Source organism: Micropterus dolomieu, linkage group LG18, assembly GCF_021292245.1.
Source record: "Micropterus dolomieu isolate WLL.071019.BEF.003 ecotype Adirondacks linkage group LG18, ASM2129224v1, whole genome shotgun sequence".
NCBI classification, from domain to species: Eukaryota; Metazoa; Chordata; class Actinopteri; order Centrarchiformes; family Centrarchidae; genus Micropterus; species Micropterus dolomieu.
In genome coordinates, this window is record NC_060167.1 from 34859887 (window position 1) to 34880735 (window position 20849).

Sequence of the window (20849 nt, forward strand, 5' to 3'; positions counted from 1 at the left end):
CCAAGTCTGGCTTTCTTATATAGTGGTGATGTCTTTAAGAAAATAAGCCTGTGCTAGCTGCAAGGCTCTAAGGATGGATGTCAATTTGTTGATTTGTTGGTCAAGCAACTGTGATTCAGACTGAAATATCTCAATTGAATTCAGTTTTGTTTATACAGCGCCAATTCACAGCAAAAGTTATCCCATTGAAAATATGATATTATAAAAAAAAAACACTATATAAATGCCTCGACACTCTGACAGGAAAAGTCAGGACACACTGACAGCACCCTCTCTAATCATTAGCATATCATTAAAGATAACACTCATGCATCAATGCAACACACAATAAAGAAATCACCTGGAAGAGATATGTGACCCAAGACCAGTTGATCATAGTTTGTAATAATGCAGCACATTTCGGCGCATCTGGCTTTTAAAGGGAATGGGAGCTGTCACTCTCATTGGTTTAATTCATGTTACGCCTAAAACACACCTTTGATTAATTAAGAGACTAACTACAACCCCTTTGCACCTCGCGGCTTATTTTGGACCCAGATTATGTGCCATTTAACTAGCAACAGTGGAGTTGGACAATGCACTTGCCCCACGCACTTTAGACAATGCACTATAGATCATTTAAAAAGGGCCCTTAGTTAGGAAACCATTAATGTTGTCTCTAAAAACAAGTAAGAATTCAAGGGTAAGAGTATCAATTCAATTAACTCTCAAGCTTGTTTTAGATCATTTAACCTTAGCCAATTTCAAGTATGCGGACACCTGAAGATTACACCTATATGTGACTGCTGAACAGTAAAAGCAAGGGCATACGTGCTGTTTTTCCTCCCTCCACTGAGGATTAACAGCATTTAGGGGAAAACCAGGAAACACAGATGGAGACAAAAAGTACACATACATATGTGGAGAGTATTATTTTTGGTTAAGAATTTGTTCATAAAAAAGAAATAAGGAAATAAGGATGTGAAATAACTAAGAATCTTTTTTAATGAAGTGATTCAAAATGTGGGTGTTGATGACTTTCTAGCAGACACCTCAGTTCTGTCCCAGGCTTCATTCACACTAAAGAGTACAGTACAGTCAACTCCCCGGTCTTCTCCTTTTACACCGATTTATGCTCCACATGAGGGGCAACCTGTGTTCATGTGTCTACCAGGCAAACTTTCTTTGTGGCAACCTCTAGATGGAGTAGCTCCATAACCTTTCCTCCCATTGCCATACTGTGTGTTGTGTAACTAAATTACACAGAGCCCCCCTGTACCGTCTTTTCAGAGATTTTGACTTGTGTCCCTGGTAAGGCATAAGGCCATATGCTTAAACAAACAATTTGTTTCTGACCTCCAGGTAACCAGGCTGCAGAACATTAAAGCACGCAGACTTATTATCTGTCTTGCTTTCTGCTGAGACTGTACAGGAATACACGTGGATCTCTACACACATCTGACAACACACACACACCAAGTGTAATATACATCCACTTAATTCACACACACTCAGACATGTGCGTGCGTCACTCTGTGGAGAAGGTCAGCGCTCCAGCTGGATGTTCCTGCCAACAAGACTTTTCTCACATTTACTGTAAACTTATTGAACAAGAAGAGTTGCTTGAATTATTATAGAAATTAAAAAGAATATTTTCTATTCTAAGAGATTATTGGCTACTCTGTTTTAGCAGTGCAGTTGTCTCAATACAGAGTAGGCCTAATGTTTAATAATAATAATAATGTTGCACAAGAGAAATGTATTGCTGTTTCTTAATGTCAAGATTTTCCCGATGGGCTACATTTTCTACACCTGCTTAAAAGATTTTTTAATTGGTCAATGTACCGTATCAAAAACAGTACAGTAACTTTACAACAAAGTTCTGTGAGTTTTAACAAATCTTGTCCACACATTAGTTTGTAATTTTTGTCCTACTTGCAGGTCAGTTTTAAATCCTGTTAAACTGTTAGAGAGATACATTTTTAACTGGTTAAAAAACAACTAAATTGACTCTGTCCCGGGCATGGTGGTTTTAAAGCAAAGTGCAGGATTCAAACCAGGATGCAATCACATCTTTGTCTGCAGTATGTGCAGCCTGTTCTTCATCTGACTCAGAGACTACTTGGTTGACACTGGGGAGGGCTTGGCAACGCATCAACAGCTTCACACTGTGTGTGTTGCCTCTTGTATCCACGGGCAACCATTCAAGTCAAATCTCTGTTTCTGTGAAAGAAAAAAATCTTTCCCAACCCTTTTGTCACTTTCTTTGACTTTATATAATTGACCTTTTGACCCCTTGTTAAATTGGTAACTTGAAGGTTTCATAATTATGTCAAATGGCACATTTCTGCCGAGGCTTTATTGTCAGATAATAATTTATGGCCGTTTTTGAGCACATTTAAAGCACTTTAACTCAACTGTTTGCAGATCTTTTAATTTGCTGAATAGTCTTCAACAGAGTTTACCTTCCTGCATAGTGTTATTAATCAATGTGACAAATGTATCACAGCTATACAGCAGTACAGAGAACCCTTAAATTGTATTAAATCAGAATAAATGTGGGTGAGGTATGAGATAGGAAACCTTCATGGACAAAACAACTGAAACTCACCTTAACATAAAACAATGAAGTCCTAAATGATACCTATGCTACCCAGTATGCGTTTGCCTGAATGATTAAAGAGTTAACCATTTAGTTTAAAGTATATTTACATGGCCGGTCCCCTAAGCTTCTAGAGTAAGGCAAAACAGCAAATTAAATTATTAAAGGGACCATGAGTCTATATCAAATTGTGTGTGTGCGAGAACACAAGTCTACAAATCTTCAAATCTTTTCTACTCTTATGCTGATCAGCTAGAGGTCATAGTTTAACATTATTGACCATTTACATTGCATCACTTCTTTGAAGGACGTGCTGATTTACACATAGTTGCACATAATTGTAGAGGGTCAGTTCAGGTCAACTGCGTTCAGAGATTAAGGGCTATCCATTGTGGTCCTCAAGTAGGCTATCACTCAAACTATTCTTAGACCAAAGAGTATCATGTTGACTCAGGGTTATGCTGGCCTCCCACTCATGTGTGTTCATGTGGCAGGCCATTGTTGCTGTGATATCTCCGTGAGCCATGCTGCTGCATCTGTTAGTGACTCAGCTGAGAAGTCCTGTGACCCTATAAAACCTGCAGTCAGCCATCAGAACACCAGGAGCTCAGGGCAAACAGAGTAGATCAGGTTAACACAGATTGTGTAGGACCAGCTTACTGTACGTAGCCATAGCACATAAACATGAGTTTTATTTAATGCCCATTGTGTAAAACTATAGTTTTGATGTAGGTGGCTAAATGCGAGGGCAACCTAAGATATAATGTTAGCACAACAGGAACGTTTATTTGGTGAATTTGAACTAGCCTGAAGTTGGTGCTGCAGGGAGTAACGTCATTATCAAAATATAGTAGCAATGATATGCTTCTGCTCATTTCTCATTCGTTGATTTTTGTCAAAGATACTTGCGGAACTGTTTACAAACAAATCAATGTCAAGTATAGTTAGACCCAGCCCACATAAATGATGACAATGGATGGATAGGCACTGGCCGTTAAGGCATCACTGAATTTATCTGCACCAGCCAGCACTGACAATGCAAGAGCATGCTGTCGGACAGGAACTAAGAGTAGGGAGCTGTAGTGGAACTTGTGGCCTGTCAGTGTTACACATATCCACCAAACTAAGAAACTCGAGACAGCAACCAAATTTAAGTACCAGATCTGAGGTGTGGCCCTCAACGGATTGAATGAGGTTAAAAGTGTCTAAACAACAGGATTGGAAATGGGAAGGACCACAAACTGAACATGAATATTAAAATCACCAAGGAAAAGCACCCTGTCATATTTATGTATAACAATGGATGAAAACTCAGAGGTGGGAGGGATCAAGAAAACTTTAAAGGAAATAAAACTTTCAAAACGAACATGATGGCAGTTTAAGATCTAACTTAGATGAAAAACACTGAAAACATGTTTGTTACACCTACTTCTAGATATGCTGTGTGGACAGAAGGCTCTGTGCCTAGAATTCCCAGGGAGAAGGGCAATGACACATGAGGCCGGCAGGGAGAGCTAGCAACGCTCTAAAGTGCCATTGTAGATAGGGTTGAAGATGGCGGTTCTAGGGATGGGAGGAGGTGTGGAATGTAAACAGAAAGTGCCTAAAGAGTGGGCAAGTAAGTTAATGTTACCTGACACACAAATCATGGCCTGAAGAGACATTTGCTGACAAAAACACATGAATTGGATTAGAATCACAGAGCCCACCTTTAACAGTGTTGACATTTGGCTGAAACACGGGAGCAATAACATGAATCATTTCTGTATTATATTCAGGTATTGCAGTTCCAATGTGGTGATTCTTTGGGTTCTGATTAACTACATTTGCTGATGGACTACCCTACTGATACAAACTCTAACTGAATCATTTCCCTAATAATCTCAATGCATGTAGTGATCAACGGACAGAATCACATCAGACTGCTATTTTTGTTTTCTTCACAATAAATGAATCTGTGCCTAATCTCATGTGTTGGCTAATAAAATGTGCAGCAAACATTTGAAGGAATCAAACCAGAGGCAGCCGAACGTAATAAATAAAATCAACTTTATTGGTTTGAAATATTTACACTACTTGCATATAGTATAGTATTTACAAAACCATTCCTCTCATTGAACACAGTCTGTGGGGGGATCAGATACATCCATCAAACAACAGGCGGCGCTACACAGCAGTTTACCACCTCAGACACCCTGCTGCCTTCAGGTACTCCTCATGAACTCCTAACTTTGAGCTCTGAAGTTCTTACTTGTCATTGAAAAATGATAGCTTACATGGAGCCCATTAGTAGCCGAGTAGTTACAGCGCATGCCACAACTTGCCAACAACTTTTTTAATAAATAAAAAATCCAAAAAAAACAAGACATATGGGTTCCTGTAACCCTGTCTACATTCATGTTAACCTACAGACCACTTTTCAGAAAAGAGGGCTCACTCCAAGGTTGAATACGGGAGAGATTTGTCAGTTTTACTTTTTAAATGTAGTCCACAACTCACAGTTGTGCAGTTGCATTTATATATTTTCCAACAGGACTGTTCTGAAGAAAACTACATTACTGTGTCATTTAGCAAACCCTACGTTTGCTTTGGACTCTGGGGAACCAGTTGGAGGAAACCATGGAACCACAACAGCATTGTTCTAAATGAATAAATGTACACTTCACTTATATCACATAAGGTATTACTGACATTATTTCCATGCTCTCACAATGGTACGTCCATGTAGGCTGCCACTGGGGTGTTTGGGGGTCTTTCACGTGTGCCCAATGCATGAAGACGTAATAAGAAACATTTCCAACAGCACTAGAAGGCAGAATCACTAAGCAGCACAAAATGGCAGGCAGCTCAGGCACTTTTGTGTGTAAAGTTTCAGACTGTGTAGGTGTTGCACAGCTCAGTGGCGTGGCAGGAGAAGTTCCCTAATAAATATCTCAAGTCACTTGGGGTTGACCCTTCTTGCTTTAGGAGGCGTGCAGCCGGTTGGCCATGCTCCGCTGGCTGAATCTATGAGTCTTGTGGAGTGTCATGCTCTGGGTTGTAGCCGAGTTTTCATGAGCCAGCTCCTCCTTCTCCCTGACCCCCATACTGTGCTGTATCTCGGGCTCAAGAGATCTTTGCCCTTGGGCCAACATGAGGACCATCTCTGCGTCCGTCGGCTCAGCGGAGAAGAAAGGGTGACACACTGTCTCGACTAGGCCGATGACCGTCCCCAGCACTGCAAAGACCGAACCCAGCAGGTAGACCTTCACCAAACCACGGCTAGGTTTCTGACTCAGCATCTCTTTAGCGAAGGGGATCAACTCCTGCATGCTTTCCATTTCCACTGGCTTTGCTTCAGCTGAGATATAATGGTGGGCTGAAAGTTTTATGCAGACCTAGTAGAAATGAGCAAAAAACAATGGAGGCATTGATCATGTAAAGCTGGCAAACATTAGATGGTTCCAGCTGTTTTCAGATGTGCAGATATAACATTTGTAAACACAATACCTCTGGCGATTTAAACTGTTGGTCGGACTAATACAGCTATTTAAGACATCAGTTTTGGTCCTGGGAACGTAATTGTAGTGGCAGCCATTAGACCAGGTCACAAATCAGCTCTTTGGAATTTGCATTAACAATAGAGCAGAATTAGAAACTGACCACTTTCATAGATTTACACATGATGCAAAGTGGACTTGACTTGGCGTATATTGAAATTTAAGCAACAGTTTAGTCAAGAATAAACACAAAAAACAAACCATAAAAAGCCATTCCACCAAAAAATCTTACACGTGTCAGATGTTGCTGTAGGCTATATGCAGCTCCGGGCTATTTGAAAATATCTAAACTAATATCCCATTACTACATTTAATACATGACCTGTACATCCCTGATGTTTTAAAAGGAAAATAATAACTTACTCTGATGTAGTTTGTTGTTGGTTCTAATCACAGGTTCACCACACTCATGAGTTCCAGTTTGTGTCAAGGCATACCTTTACTGGATACTGTGGTTGTTTATAGCCTCTCCGTTCTCTCCTCCCACACAATGACAGCTGAATATTCATGAAGCATGGGAGGGGGGGGCTTGTCTCTGGAAACCAAATGAAACAGGCTTTGAGCCAGAAACTTTGACCCAGTTGTGTACTGTCACTAATGTTTATGTCTGTAGCATTCAAAGGTGAGTTTATAGTGAGTGCTGTACTTTGAGCTAAATTCTAAAGTGGCACTACTTGTGTGTGTGTAACTAGGGAAGTTCTGGTGTTAGTTATGGTAAGGTAATACCAGCCAATACAGTACCATACCATATACAGTATCACACCAAGAAGAAACCACAATCAAATATACAAAAAATAAAGCAAATGAAGAAAGCATTTCTAGCACCTGGACAACACATTTCTATATTGCATTTTGAAGAACAAAACAAAGATGTTTTCTTCAATTGTTGTGTATTGTATCAGTCTAAAGGTACAGTGCGTTGAGCTAACTTCACCTCCATATCAACACATTTTATCTACAAAAATATTTCTTGTTTTACACAATTAGCGAAGTCTCCTAATGTTGCTTTATAGCTTTGCCTAAATAAAACTGTGAAATAAACAAAATGATCATTTAATCAGAAGATTTCAGAAAACAAGCATTCAGTTCCCTACTTGACATTGTTGGTACTGGTCAATACTCTGAAAGTATTAAGATGCCATGGCATTATATCCATAGTGTTAAAGTTCTTTCTATGAGAATAAGCAGACTAAAAGCAACCAGGGGTTTTCCATGTGAGTATTCCACATCATCAGCCACCAAATCAGGGGAAAGGTTGAGTAAACCAAGTTACCCTGCAGCATTTCTACTACTGTGAACTGTGGTCAGAGTGGAGCTGTACAGTACAGTACAGAGAGTCGATCACACGTACCACACATACTCATGATGCTGACTAACGTGGAGCAGCACAGGATGTGCAGAGATGTTTGTTCTGAATGACAACATCTGCTGTCATCAGAGAAACACTGTCCACTTATTCTCTCTGTGTGCCAGACGGGGAAACGTGATGGCACGTAGAGGAGCAGACATTACATGATTACATTAACTGTCTTTAAAAAACAACACATTCTCACTCCCGACTCGTCACATATTGACGTTTGGTCAAGGCCCTTTTTTTTTACGCCCTGGGTACCCCCTTTTCCCGTCAGGCTCCACAGTCAAGTTAGCAACGCTTAGCCACAACAACTATGCAACGTCCGGTTACTTAAAAAGGCACATTATTAAAGCTGTGAAACGTTACAGTTTGGTTAGGTTTATGCACAAAAAGTACTTGGTTAAGGTTAGGAAAAGATCATGGTTTGGGTTAAAATAACTACAGTTAACACTAAGTTAATTTACGTCACTTGAATAATTTACGTAATTTGCGTAACTTTTTGTTTCACACGGGACGTGAACACCCTCTCCTGGTTCAAAGTTGGGGTTCTGGCCCATCATCCACCCCAACCACCTCCTTACTCAGTCTTTTCTGTTAAATATCATACCTACCTTTACTGTCAAAAACTGAGCTACAGGGCTTCACCCACTGCGTTGAACTATAGGATCCTCAGTGCGTTACAAAGTAACGCAGATGGGTTTTCACCATGCGTCCATATGTGACGAGTCAGGCAGTGAGAACGGGTTGTAAAAAAAAATAACAAGAAGGTGTTATTAGATTATTGATCATTATTTGATTGTTATTATCAAAGTTAACCAACAGTAAGACAAACCTGTCTGTTTCTGGTCTTAATTGGCAATTGAAAATTTACTACTTACCTATTTTAAATGTCAATATTGACCATTTAGTCAGGATAAATAAATGTCACAACATAAGATTCAGAGATACAAAAAACATGAAGGAACCGAAGGTAGTAGTGTAGAATTATAAATTATCCATTTAAATTGATTGAATTTCACAGATGAATAAAAGCAAAAACCCTTCCAGCACAGATACTGAGTAGGAATTTAACTAACTCATGTGTTCTTTCACTGATTATGATTTTAAAGAAATTATGATCTCTTTCTCCATCACTCACCTGCATGCACACACATACAGACTGTAGTTTAAGCTGCTAGTTGGATCACTTTGGAGAAGTTGAAAACTGAACAAATACTAATAATGTTTATGTTTATATAGAACATAAAACCTGAATTAAATAATAATCCAGCGTTCAATCTGCCATCGAATCTGCAATACAATGCATAGAGAGTTTTTTCCACCCCATTGACCCTTTATTCGCCCCCACACTATGGCAAAGCTGTAAAAGCCTAATTAGCCTGATTGAGGAGTGCACAACACACTTTGTGAGGTGTGCCTTTCGCCCATAGGGTCCACACACAGGCAAGGATTGAGGAACCTTCTTGACCTATTGTCCTCTGGATCAGAAAAAAACTCTAGATGACAGCAGGTGACAGTCAGGCACATGCACACATAGACAAATTTTATTTATTTATTTTATTCTTAATATATTTTTATTTTTTAACACACACGCTTACTGTTTTGTTTATTTATTTTATTTTTAATATTTTTTTAAACACACGCACGCTTATTGTTTTATTTATTTTAATTTTCTCTTCTTTTTTTTTAAACACACATACACTTTGATTACTTTACGCTTTAATTGTTTAATAAAATGTATCGGGCTGATTGTTCTTATGTTGTGTATATATGATGCTTTGGCAATGTTGTTATTACATTCATGCCAATAAAGCTAATTTGAATTGAATTGACATCAAAAGGGGCTTCAGCACCTGCCCTTTTTTCTGGGATGCTTTTTTTTTTTTTCTTTTAAATAAATGAATAGGCCTATACAGTATATTTATTCCTGTTTGCAACAGATTCCCTGTCAAACAAATATATTTATTGGGGGAAAAAATCTAAATAGGCTATCAGGTCGGAAGATGAGACTGGAGTTCGGATGCTCTCTCTCTCTCTCGCTCGCTCGCTCCGCGTCTCACTGCGCAACCAGAGCGCAGCGCACAGACAGACAGCAGCCCCTCCAGCTTCTCTCCAAGCACTGTTTTTCTTGGCTTGTGTGGAGGTGAGTGATGAACAAAAGACTAAACTACCAGTGCCTCGAGTTTACTGCTAATTAAACAAAATACAATATAGGCCTATGTCCTGCTAACTCATGACTCATGAGCTGAGCTACTGTAATAAGCTGAAGTTTAGCTAAGGCAACATCTCATGGCTTTACAACCTAATGTACTGATGGAGACACTGCAGGTGAACACAGTAACATTTGTGTCTAACATCATCACTATCGCCACATTGATATGATGTTATGAAATTAGGCGTTAACTAATTAAAATACGCCAATTTGCACACATTTGACAAGTCACTGCAGGTAAATGGGATAATAACTAAAGCATATCACCACAGAACTTCTCCAGTTAATGAATTACATCATCATCATATTTTCCTCGGAAATGTGCTGTATAAATATGCAGATTAGCTTGTTTTGGTTAATATAGAAGAAATCTACAGATGTAAACAGACAGACGGTATTAGGCTTAAAACCAACACTTTCTAAAGGTGTATTCTTGTTCTTATTTCCATTAGAGTTAAAGAAGACATGGAAGCAAAATAGACCAAAGTCTCAAAATTGATCACTATGAAAAAAGTGCCTTAAAGAGTAACTTCATAGTTTTGATGGTAGGCTCCTCATCTAATAACTCTCCATTCTATTAGTTTGTTGTATGCTGATAGATCACAGTTTAGTGTGAAGATTTATGTGAAGTGTTATGTATTCCAATAACACCAAAAGAATTGAAACAATTTATTGTCTTGTGAAAAATAAACAAATTATTAATGAAGTGAATGAATTCATGTTCAAGGTTACCCTATTTTCATTTATAATAATTATTTAGTGTTTTACTGTAATTGTAATGTTCCAAAAATTACCATTTTATCAAATTAAATATTATTTCTACCTGCAGCTTTGGTTGTTTTATTCTAAAAAGTAACATGGCTTGCTCAGAATTGGGAAATCTGTTTGTCCAGTGATCTTTTCCCTGTCATGCATGATAACGTGCTTGAATATCCTCACATCATATTTCTTGCATCGTTTTGACGTTATTAGGAAAAGGCCCGTAGAGTGAACTTCTGATGAGTGAGTTACAGGTTTCTTTTTGTTTATAGAATCAGGGATGTAAGTTGTGATTTTTACCTCTTGTATGTCAATTTTGTTCATTAAACAAATATCTGAGCTAAAACAGTGTGAAACCTGGAAAGGGCCAAAACGTTAACTTAATTACAGTACTTTGTGACAGGCCGACTTCTCGTCATCTGTCCATTTCAGAAAGTCACGTTTTATCAGGCCCTGAACGCAACTGCGGGCCGCCGGGCAGCATGTAGGTGATGTTGGCCAGAGCCAACCAGCATCTTACCAGCCGGTGATCGGAGGTGTCTGGCAGGAAGTTTGGTTCTCCGTATAATTTTATAATAATATAGGTGTTCAGTCAGGTTGGATTAAAGGTAAACCATTGGTACAAGCGGCAACAATTCGCTGATATCACCACGGAATACAGCTTAACGTTTTCAGTTCTTGAGCTGCCACTGATTGACAGAAAACTGACTGACTGACTGACGGGCTATTCATATGCGTTCCTCACACCGTAATAGGGTTCCCCTTTGAGGGAACTCCGCCGCATGCCCAGGCAGCTCTCGAGGGGGCCCCCAGATTCAATGGGGTGGTCTGGACTGCGGTGCACTCGGGGCAGAGCCAGGTGTTGGGACAAGAAGTTCACAATCTGCTGGAAAAGGGGGCCGTAGAACTTATTTCCCCGCCAGTCAGGGAGTCCGGGTTCTACAGCTGGTACTTCATAGTTCCCAAAAAGGATGGAGGGGTGCGTCCGATTTTAGATCTGCGGTCCCTGAACCAATCTCTGAGGAGATTCGGGTTCAAGATGCTCGCCATCCCCGCCATCCCCGCCATCGTCAGTCACATCCAATCCGAGGATTGGTTTGTCACGATAGGTCTGCGAGACGCATATTTCTCCGTCCGTCCCTCTCACAGGAAGTTCCTGAGGTTCGCCTTCGGGGGCGCGGCGTTCCAGCCATTCGGCCTAGCACTCTCCCCTCGCACGTTCACCAAGTGCATAGATGCAGCTCTGGCCCCGATGAGGCTCCAGGGCATCCGCATACTGAACTACATTGACGACTGGCTCATTCTGGCTCAGTCTCGAGAGTTAGCGGTTCAGCATTGAGATGTTGTCCTCGCCCACCTTCAGCGTTTGGAGCTGCGGCTCAACGCGAAGAAGAGCGTGCTGACGCCCGCCCAACAGACTACGTTCCTAGGGGTGGTGTGGGACTCAACGACGACGCGGGCCCACCTGTCTCCTGCACACGTCGGGTCCATTTTGTCCTCAGTGACCAGAGTGAAGCTAGGCCGCACCATCACTGTGAAACACTTTCCCTCGAAGGGGAACGTCTCGGGTTACTTACATAACCCTTGTTCCACGAGAAGGGGAACAAGAGACTGCGTCGGTCCGCCACACCTCACCCCTCCTGGAGTGCCTTGCTTTATAGCAAAGAGCTAATGTGTCCTGCATGCCGGCGTGCTTATATACGCCTCCAGTTATGCCGTCACACGCTACCGTTCTAGCAATTCCAATAGGAATGGAGTAGTTTCATTCATGATTTCAGCCCTGCCACGCCCAGGGGCGTTCCCATAGTGTCGTCACCGACGCAGTGTCTCGTTCCCCTTCTCGGGGAACAAGGGCTACACATGTAACCCGAGACGTCTGACAATCATTCACGTGACACTTCAGAATGGTGCAAAATGTCCGATAAACGTAAAATGTATGACGTCCATTTTGAAAGTTGCCTGTTGTACTGTGGAACTCTTTTTGGCATTCAGGTTTCTTGGGGAACAGACTGGGTACCAATTTGAGGGCGCTCAGTCAAGGTCAAGGTCAAGGTCATTTGTAGTTTCAGTCTTGTTCTTCCCTTTGCTGGTTCACTTGGACTCATACCTGGTGATAGTCAAAGTTGTCTCTGTGGTGGTGCAGGTCGCGCTTGGGGGATTTTGCCTGCTGCTGCGTCTGCCTCACGAGACACCATAGGAGAGTGGCCTCCTCTGGTCTTTGAGTGGCTGTGAAGGATTATTTACCTTGCTTGCAACTGTATCTTTCTATGACCAATAAGATAGCTTTATCCTACTGTTTGTAGTTTGGAAACTTTAACTATCGTCTCTGTCTGTGAGGAAAATATCTTTTTCAACATGAGTTTGCTTCCTAGATATTCCATTTGCTTGCAGTTTAACCCTTCTAACCTCTTGTTTATCTGTGTATTGAATTACATTGCTATTGGACGTGCAAATAGTAAATCTTGAAATAACACTCTCAAATAACACATTATTCATTAGTGCACTAAAATTCTTCCACACTAGTTTACTAATACTACCTACAAAAACAGACAGAAAACATAGATTAACACAGATGTTCAACAAAAACAGAAAGAAAACATAAATTAACTTAACTAAGGTGTTCAGCATCACACATGTGTCTCAGGTTATTATTACAGTTGCTTGGTTGTTCCTGTGGAATACATGACAAAGGTCAATCATGATTTAATACTCACAATCATCTAATTTAAGCATACAGTAGCAATGTGCTGCTGAAATTGCTTTATAAAGGCTTCAATGAGACTTCTCCTTTCATCCTTAAAATCAAGCCTGAAAGGCTGCCTGTCATTATATCTGCTACACCGAGGAGCTCTGCGCTGGCTGTTCCTCTGCACAAATCCAGAGCAGACAGTGATCTCAAAACATTTATATTATAAAATAATCCCACTAAATCCCCTTTTCCTAAAACTCTGTTTAAAAACACAAGGAATGCCTGATATTCTGATCCCTTTTTGCTGAAATTCAGTAACAGGTGGCTGCTGGAGGAGAGTAGGACACCAAAGTTATTAACTCAGTATATTTGTGTTAATGAATCAATTATTAATGACATATCTTGCTATTTTATAGATCCTGAGCTAACCTTATTCTTTGTCTGTCTTTTTTTGGATTTAACATCAGTCCCTATTTTCTTCTTTCTTCCCCTATCTTTCTATTTTTTCTTCTCCTACAAATTATCAACACTCCTACTCCCAAACTCTTTTGGGGTCAGTCTTCAAACAGTTCTTTTTCAGCAGATGTTGCAGTTTTCAAGGCCTCTGACAGTCTGACTATTTGTAATGTTGATCATGGTGAGACAGAGAGCTCTTCCTTGGTGGTGTCTCTGTCAGCACTCAGTCTCATGTGAGAGCATTTTGGCCGAAGTTCATTTTCACTGTAAAGCCTTCTTGACCTTTTTAAACTTTGTGCTGTTAGGTTCACAAGGTGGTGTTGTCCTTTTTGTGATTCAACTGTAGATGGTAGGGGTGGTCTGACTGGCTGTGTCCTCAGCATAAGGAAGACGCTGACGTCAGTGGAGGTGGGCTTGGGCCTGTGATGCATCAGGTTGGCACGCCTCTCTGTGGAACGCCTTCTGTATCACCGCTCGTTTGTGGCCCTCCCTCTCTTCCTCACAGTCAGATTCTGCTGTGTCCATTTTGAAGCTGCTCTCTCTCTTCTCCTCGCATAATACTTCAGAGCTGCCATCTTGTCCATTGTAGCTCTGTCTCGCTGTCGTCATGTCTCATGGTTCGTTGTGCTCTGCAGGTGCCTTGGTCTGTAGGCAGATCTTTTGTCTTTCTGCCACCTGTTTTAACTTTTCACTTCTTTGTTTGGGAGTTGTTGTTTTTTTCCTATTCAAATCTAGCTCTCATCTCCTCCCTATCTATTATAGCCTCTCTTTTTCCATCTCTCCTTGTTATCCTAACTGAACCATTTAAAGACCCTAATTCTTTTTTTCCTTCTTCTTCTGCCTGTACTGGCCCTTAAATGCACTTACTTATATCTTTCTTCCACTTGCTGTATACGTTTCTTCTTCTGGGGGTATATCTATTTAGACCTTATCTAACACGGTGGGCTCTTTCATTATTCCATCTCAGTGACTACTTTTCCCTCACTAACGACTATATCGTATGTCAATATTATCTACCTGTTGGTCAAACTGTTTCTCCCTATTTTCCCTTTATTCTGAGCTTTCTCCATCTCTTATCTGACGTCTTTTATTTTATCTTTAATTTCTTAGTTGTGCTGTTACCACATATGTTGCTGCCACAGCTCCCTCCTTTGCAGTTAATTTCTCTTTTTTGTGCTCTTTACCCTTTAATTTCATCTGCTGTGTGCCTCCCAGGACAGCCATCGCACACTCACTTTAGAATTTGGACGGCCTTGACACCTCGAAAAAGAAGAAGACAGTTAGTTGTCAGGCCATACAACCAAGAAACTAGAATGAAACAATTAATTGAAAAAACTTTGTCTTTAATCTCAAGGAGCTATTCAAATGAAAAATAATCAAAGCAGAGCTTACTAACAAATAACTAACTTCAGTGACTGAATTCATACTACATACAAACTATTCAAATATCAAATAAATTTCCTCACATCCAAAACAAAATTGATGGCTCTCAATCCCTTCTCCAACTTAAATCCTTCATAAATAATACCTCACATTGCTGCCTATCAATCTCTACTTCTATGTTTCAATAAATTAGCAAACCTTATCAGAAGTCATAAATTTTCTAGTTTTGTTCCTGCCACAAAGTGTCTTCAGCCTGTTATTCTGAACTAAATTTCCTTTATTATCATAATACTTTAGTAGGCTGTTTCAACTACACTTTTCTTTTTCGTATCCAGCAGTCATTGCCATTCTTTTACTAATCTGCTTACTTAAGTTCTAGTAATTATATGATTGGAGAAAATGCCAATGATCACGTTAATGCATATTTTATATGTATATGTGGCAGTCATGTTCTCAGATATAGGTATGGTGATTAACTAATATTATCTTCAACCAATGTCTGTTTGATCTTTTGTAGTTGACAAAATAGATCAAGAACAAATTTCAAATGGGTTCCACTAGTTGTAAGAAGTTGGTCACCACGTTTATGTTTCTTTCCCACCACTGTATATAATTTCAGCTGTAGGGTAAAGTTAGCTCCAGGCTATAGCACTGTTAGCAATGTGCTGCTCGTGTGCACAGCCACATGGAGGATGACTCGGGGATGCAGGAAGAGAAATATGAAGCCCTCAAATGAAAATAGATTTGTTTTCTGTTTTTCTCAGTTTTTTTGGTCACACAGTTATTGTTTAATTGAGTTTCATCCAGTCAATGTCCTGTCATTGGAAAAAAAAGGTTGATGATAAATGTGTTTTATCACAGTTTTTGTTAACAAAAGTAACGCCACCCTATTGGAATGGAAACTATGTTCTGAGTCTATGCTGTTACTCCTCAGTCTCTGCTCTGCTGATCTTTGTGTGTCCTTGTAGCAGTGATGAGGTCAGAACCTGTAGGCCAATAAGCCTATCACCAAATTTGCCAAAAGTATTTTCCTGCGCTATGTGTTTATGGGGAATCACAGGTTGATATGTCTTCATCAGATTTATTTTTAACTATCTAATATAGATATTGGTATTAGCTTCAAAACTCCTGTCTCAGGTAGGCTGCAGTTTTTAGGGGATTGCCATTACCTACATTAGTGTCATCTGTTGCTCTTAATCAGTAACGTTTATTACCCACCTCTTATCACTGTGTCTGTGTCATTTCTTGTATTAGCCACTAAAAACAATGTCTGCTTTTTCTTTCAAACAAGGAAGTGCAACTAGGTCAAGAAGTGGTGAATAAGCATGTGTAAGTCTCCTTATTTTAATCTTATTGTTTGAAAGAAGTTTCGGAGGGAGCCCCTAGACGCAGAGAAAAGCCACCTTAAGCCTTTGGTCTGAGCGTGTGAGTTTGTGGTAAAAGTGGTATTGTTATTTGTATACAATAAGAGTCCTTGTCAGAAGTTCTTTACCTTAGGTCATTATCTGGAATGCAAATGCACTCTTGCATAGTACAAAGACCTGCAAGCAGTAAGCAAGTAATTAAGTCATTATGAGCTAGGTTTGTTTGTCTGTAGTCAGGAAGTGTTTCAGGCACACATTAAGAAAGTAAATGCAAAAACAACACTGGTTGATATTGACAACACAATAGTAGTTTGTCAGATTTGTTCTGCAGAGGATAATGTAATCTGAAACAGTTAATGGGACTAGCAAGCAATGTTATAAGAACAAAATGAATCAGTTCTTTGTTGTTTGGATGAATCATTAGTCAACGTTGTAAACAATCAATAAAGTAGTGTTATTTTTATCTATTAAACCAACAAACCAATAACTTTTTCTTAAAAACCAACATGAAAATTAATCATGATAAGATCGTGAATCGTGATCCTGCCTGAAATAAATCATGATATGATATTTTTGCCCTATCGCCCACCCCTACTTGGTAACTAAGGGAGCTACCAGCAGAGTTTCAGGAGCAGGAGCACACACCAATCATGCCACTCCCCTACTTCCATAAATATCCAGCTAACCCATCTCTTGTTCGCTCTCGCACTCTGCCAGTCATTTTGTTGAATGTACATTGCAGTTTGTATCTAGGTGTGAGTGCCTAATGTGTGCCCTCAACTGTTGAAGTAGCTGAAGCAGCATCAAACACACCACAAAGTAATGATTTCAGGGTGAATATACATGACACAATTTCTTTGTTGTTTGTGATATCTATAATGGTTACTAGCACAAAAATTTTGATTTGTTTTGACCTTGCCAGATGCTACCAGTCCCTGGAAACAATCTTGCCTAGGCATGCATTACATTGCACAGGTGTGCCTAATACAATTAATAATGTGCATGTGTGTGTGTGTCTGTAATCCATATTTTAGTTAATCAAGCTACAAGGTTGTTTTATTTCTCACAATACAACTGGTTATAGAGTGAAAGTGAGTTTGTAAATCCCTTCTGCTACAGAGCAGACAATATACATTCATATAAAAACAATTATAAAAATGGTAAACAGAAATAAACTACATTCAATGGAGCAGTGCTGAGGATGAATTTGAGTTTAAAAGTCTGATAGCTTGGGGGAAAAAGCTGCTCTGCAGTCTGGTGGTGCTGCAGCAGAAACTTCTATATCTCTTCCCAGAAGGCAGCAGGGTGAACAGGCTGTGGCTGGGTGGGTACTGTCCTTTAGTATCCTTTGGGCTCTGCAGGCACCTCACCGATATCACTGATGCTCAGGAGATGGGTACCAATGATCTTCTGAACAGTTTGAATCACCCGCTGCAGAGCCCTCTGGTCCTGGGCCGTGCACATCCCATGCCAGTTAGTGATGTTTCCAGTCAGGATGCTTTCTACTGCTCCTCTGTAGAAGCTGACAAGAACTTGGCACTGGAATTTGGTCTTCTAAAGCTTCCTTAAGAAATAAAGGCATATTTTTAAATCTTTCTTCACCAGCGTGGAGATGTGAGACGACCATGTCAGGTTCTCTGAGATTCCCAGGAACCTGAAACTGTTGACCTGCTCCACCTCAGCTCCACTGATGTAGACAGGAGTGTGTATCTTTATCTCCTTTTTCCTGAAATCAACGATCTATATGTATATCTGCATCTAAATCGAGTGAGTCTGTATCTTATACCCACTATACACTAACAACCTTTAATGCAGACATCTTAAAGGCATGCAGAAGTTAATTTAAAAGGTTACTTTAAGGACTAGCGTCTTTTTCCCACTGTCTTAAACCTAGTTCACACTACATGATTTTAAGCCCAATTTCCAGTCGCTGAGCTAAATCAGCGATCATGTGTGAACTACTCAGCGACGCATCAAATAGCTCCCCGAAGCATCGCTGACGCCAGCCAGATAGCATGGCAAATATCTGGAGGAGTCGGCTGACGCAACATCCAGCCAATGAGAGCAAACAGCTACTTTTTACTCCGCTCCAGCTCTCTCTGTAACACAGACAATCCCTGCTACCTGCGTCCGCTAATACATTCTTTCACCCAGATTCTTTGTCTTTTAATTTTTATCTTAATAATAACAAACAACAGCTGTTTCTTGTGTAGTTTGCGTCATTTCCCGTGCCACTTTTCTCTCTCTTGACAAAATGTCGTTTGGAGACCACCGTCAGGTGACACAGCCGCTGTCAGCTCGTGTAGTGTGTGACCCCCTGTCATCGATCACTCATTTAGTGTGAACGCCGCAAGGACTTCAAGACCCCCGTCAGAAGACCGCAAGTTGTGTAGTGTGAACAGCACAGTGATCTGCCGAGGTGGGGTTTCTCTCTTGCTCTTCTGTGATGTTCACCACCTTCCAACATGACACCAGTTACTCCAATAAAGCAGTCTTTGCTTCATGTCACTGACCAAGTGCCAGGTTTGAAAGAACCCCAGAAACCCCAGACTGTTACCAAGAAATAAATCACAGCTACAGCTACTATTGAGAGCCACTGATGGCGTGACGGTACATGTCTGAAGTTACATACAGGTACACAAAGTGCACAGTAGCCTATGTGTGTGTTAGTTGAGTCAGAAGACACACCCTGTACTTGTACTTAGTCAGTGTGTCTGCGGAGAATGGAGAAAAACATAATGTGTGTGTTCAGCTGGCCCTCGGGCTACAATTCCTTACACACAGGTGATCATCAGCAGGACTCTTTCCCGGTTACCACACAGCTCGGCAAAGCTGAAACGCTGCCGGCAGGTATTGTGGCTGGGGAGGAAAGCGTGAGTATATCTGTGTGACAATATTTCAACCCCAGAGCTGTGTTATTTTCTGGTTGGAAAAGAACACTAAATAGTGTTGCGTAATGCATTTTTATAATAAATGAATAATGAAATATTTACAGATCAATCAATTTAATTCTGCATTATGTCTCGGGACATACTATACATGTATAATATGACATGGTTGGACTTTAGCGACACAGGCTTGTTTTAAAGATGAGATTTAAGGAATTCCAGTCTTTGTCTGCTACGGTGGAAAGATTGTCAACCAAACATACACTGTGTCCAATTTTGGACTGTGCACATATGTTGTCGATTTTCGCAGTTACACACACAGTACACAAGAAATGAAAATATTTGTTTATGTACTATGCTATTTTGTGTGAATGACACAAGATGTGTGAAGCCTGATGTTGCATTTTATCAGCCCCTTCCCCCCATTTATTTAATTATGACATTGTTTTCAGTGTGACTTTGTTAGCTTAACTTTCATTCAATATTTGACTCTAGTTTTAATGGTTTTGTTAGTGGTGCAACTTTCTTATAGAAGCCTATAGGAAATGTTTATAGGTTTAGCCTATAGGCTTTACATGTTAACAAACTAATGTATGTAGGACTTTTTTCATGTACTTTTTAAAGGTATAAACAAGTACATGGCAGCTATTTTATTTGTGCACACGAAAGGTATTTTGTCCATGAGTACAATCACAAATAATTACATTTTTTTAAATTGCATGTAGCATTTAGTTTAAAAGGCTAAAGCTGCTACCAAATCCATCATACCAATTCTAAACACTATGTACAACATACTACTTGTCATATACTGTTTTAGCAGTTAGTATACAACAATATAAATATGCTTTACCATTTGAAAATGATACAATATGTGTGACATCAGTCAATTAAACTTCAGCTTTGGAAAGCTACTGCCAATTCAATTTTAGAATGTTTTCCCCTAAGATTTAAAACTTTAGTTTTTTTAAAAAAGATTTTTGGAGCTGTTTCACCACCACCCACAATTATTTCCTTTGTGCTTTGCATTGTGGGAGAATTGTGTTCATCAGCACACTTAAAAATTGACTGCATTTAGTATACCTACTGTCTGCTTTGAGTATACTTTACTTTGTCAAGCTAGCAGCTCTGCGAGGCTGTACTTCACACAGTCACAGTGGGGCTTTGAGCTAAATGGTAAAATGCTAAAACGTTCACAATGCCAATGCTAACATACTGATTTTTAGCAGCTATAGTGTTAACCATGTTGAACCGTAGTTTGAAATGTTAGCAAGCTGACATTTGCAAATTAGTAATTAACACAAAATACAGCTGAGGCTGATGGGAATGTCATTAGTTTTGCAGGTATTTGATCATAAACCAAACTACTGGACAAATAAAAAGTTTGACCTGATGATGGAGTTACACATTAGCCAGAACATTAACAAGAGACAAATCTTCAGGTGATGTTTTTTTAAATTAGTTCTTGATGACATGATGGGATCATTTGAGCTCAGTTTAAGTTTTTTATTTGAGGTCACAAAAATGTTTTATTACGACTAGTTCAGTCTTTGTTTAAGTTTGTTTGGGGCTCCTTGGTGTCTTTGTGTTGACTCTGTGTCTGCCTGCGTGTTGATTCATGGAGTGA

General features: G+C 39.9%; 1 protein-coding gene across 1 annotated transcript; it reads right to left on the reverse strand.

Moving 5' to 3' along the window:
- Nucleotides 1-4613: 4613 nt before the first annotated feature.
- LOC123987489 (G0/G1 switch protein 2-like) lies at nucleotides 4614-6636 on the reverse strand. Its single transcript, XM_046076442.1, has 2 exons — nucleotides 6484-6636; nucleotides 4614-5958 (listed from the first exon to the last, which is right to left on the reverse strand). Exon 2 carries the CDS (start codon nucleotides 5899-5901, stop codon nucleotides 5545-5547), a length of 357 nt encoding a protein of 118 aa, XP_045932398.1. The 5' UTR covers nucleotides 5902-5958; nucleotides 6484-6636; the 3' UTR covers nucleotides 4614-5544.
- Between the last annotated feature and the right edge of the window lie 14213 nt (nucleotides 6637-20849).

Coding starts and splice junctions, on each gene's coding strand:
- LOC123987489 (XM_046076442.1), bottom strand. CDS start 5,901: ATGGAAAGCATGCAGGAGTTGATCCCCTTCGCTAAAGAGATGCTGAGT.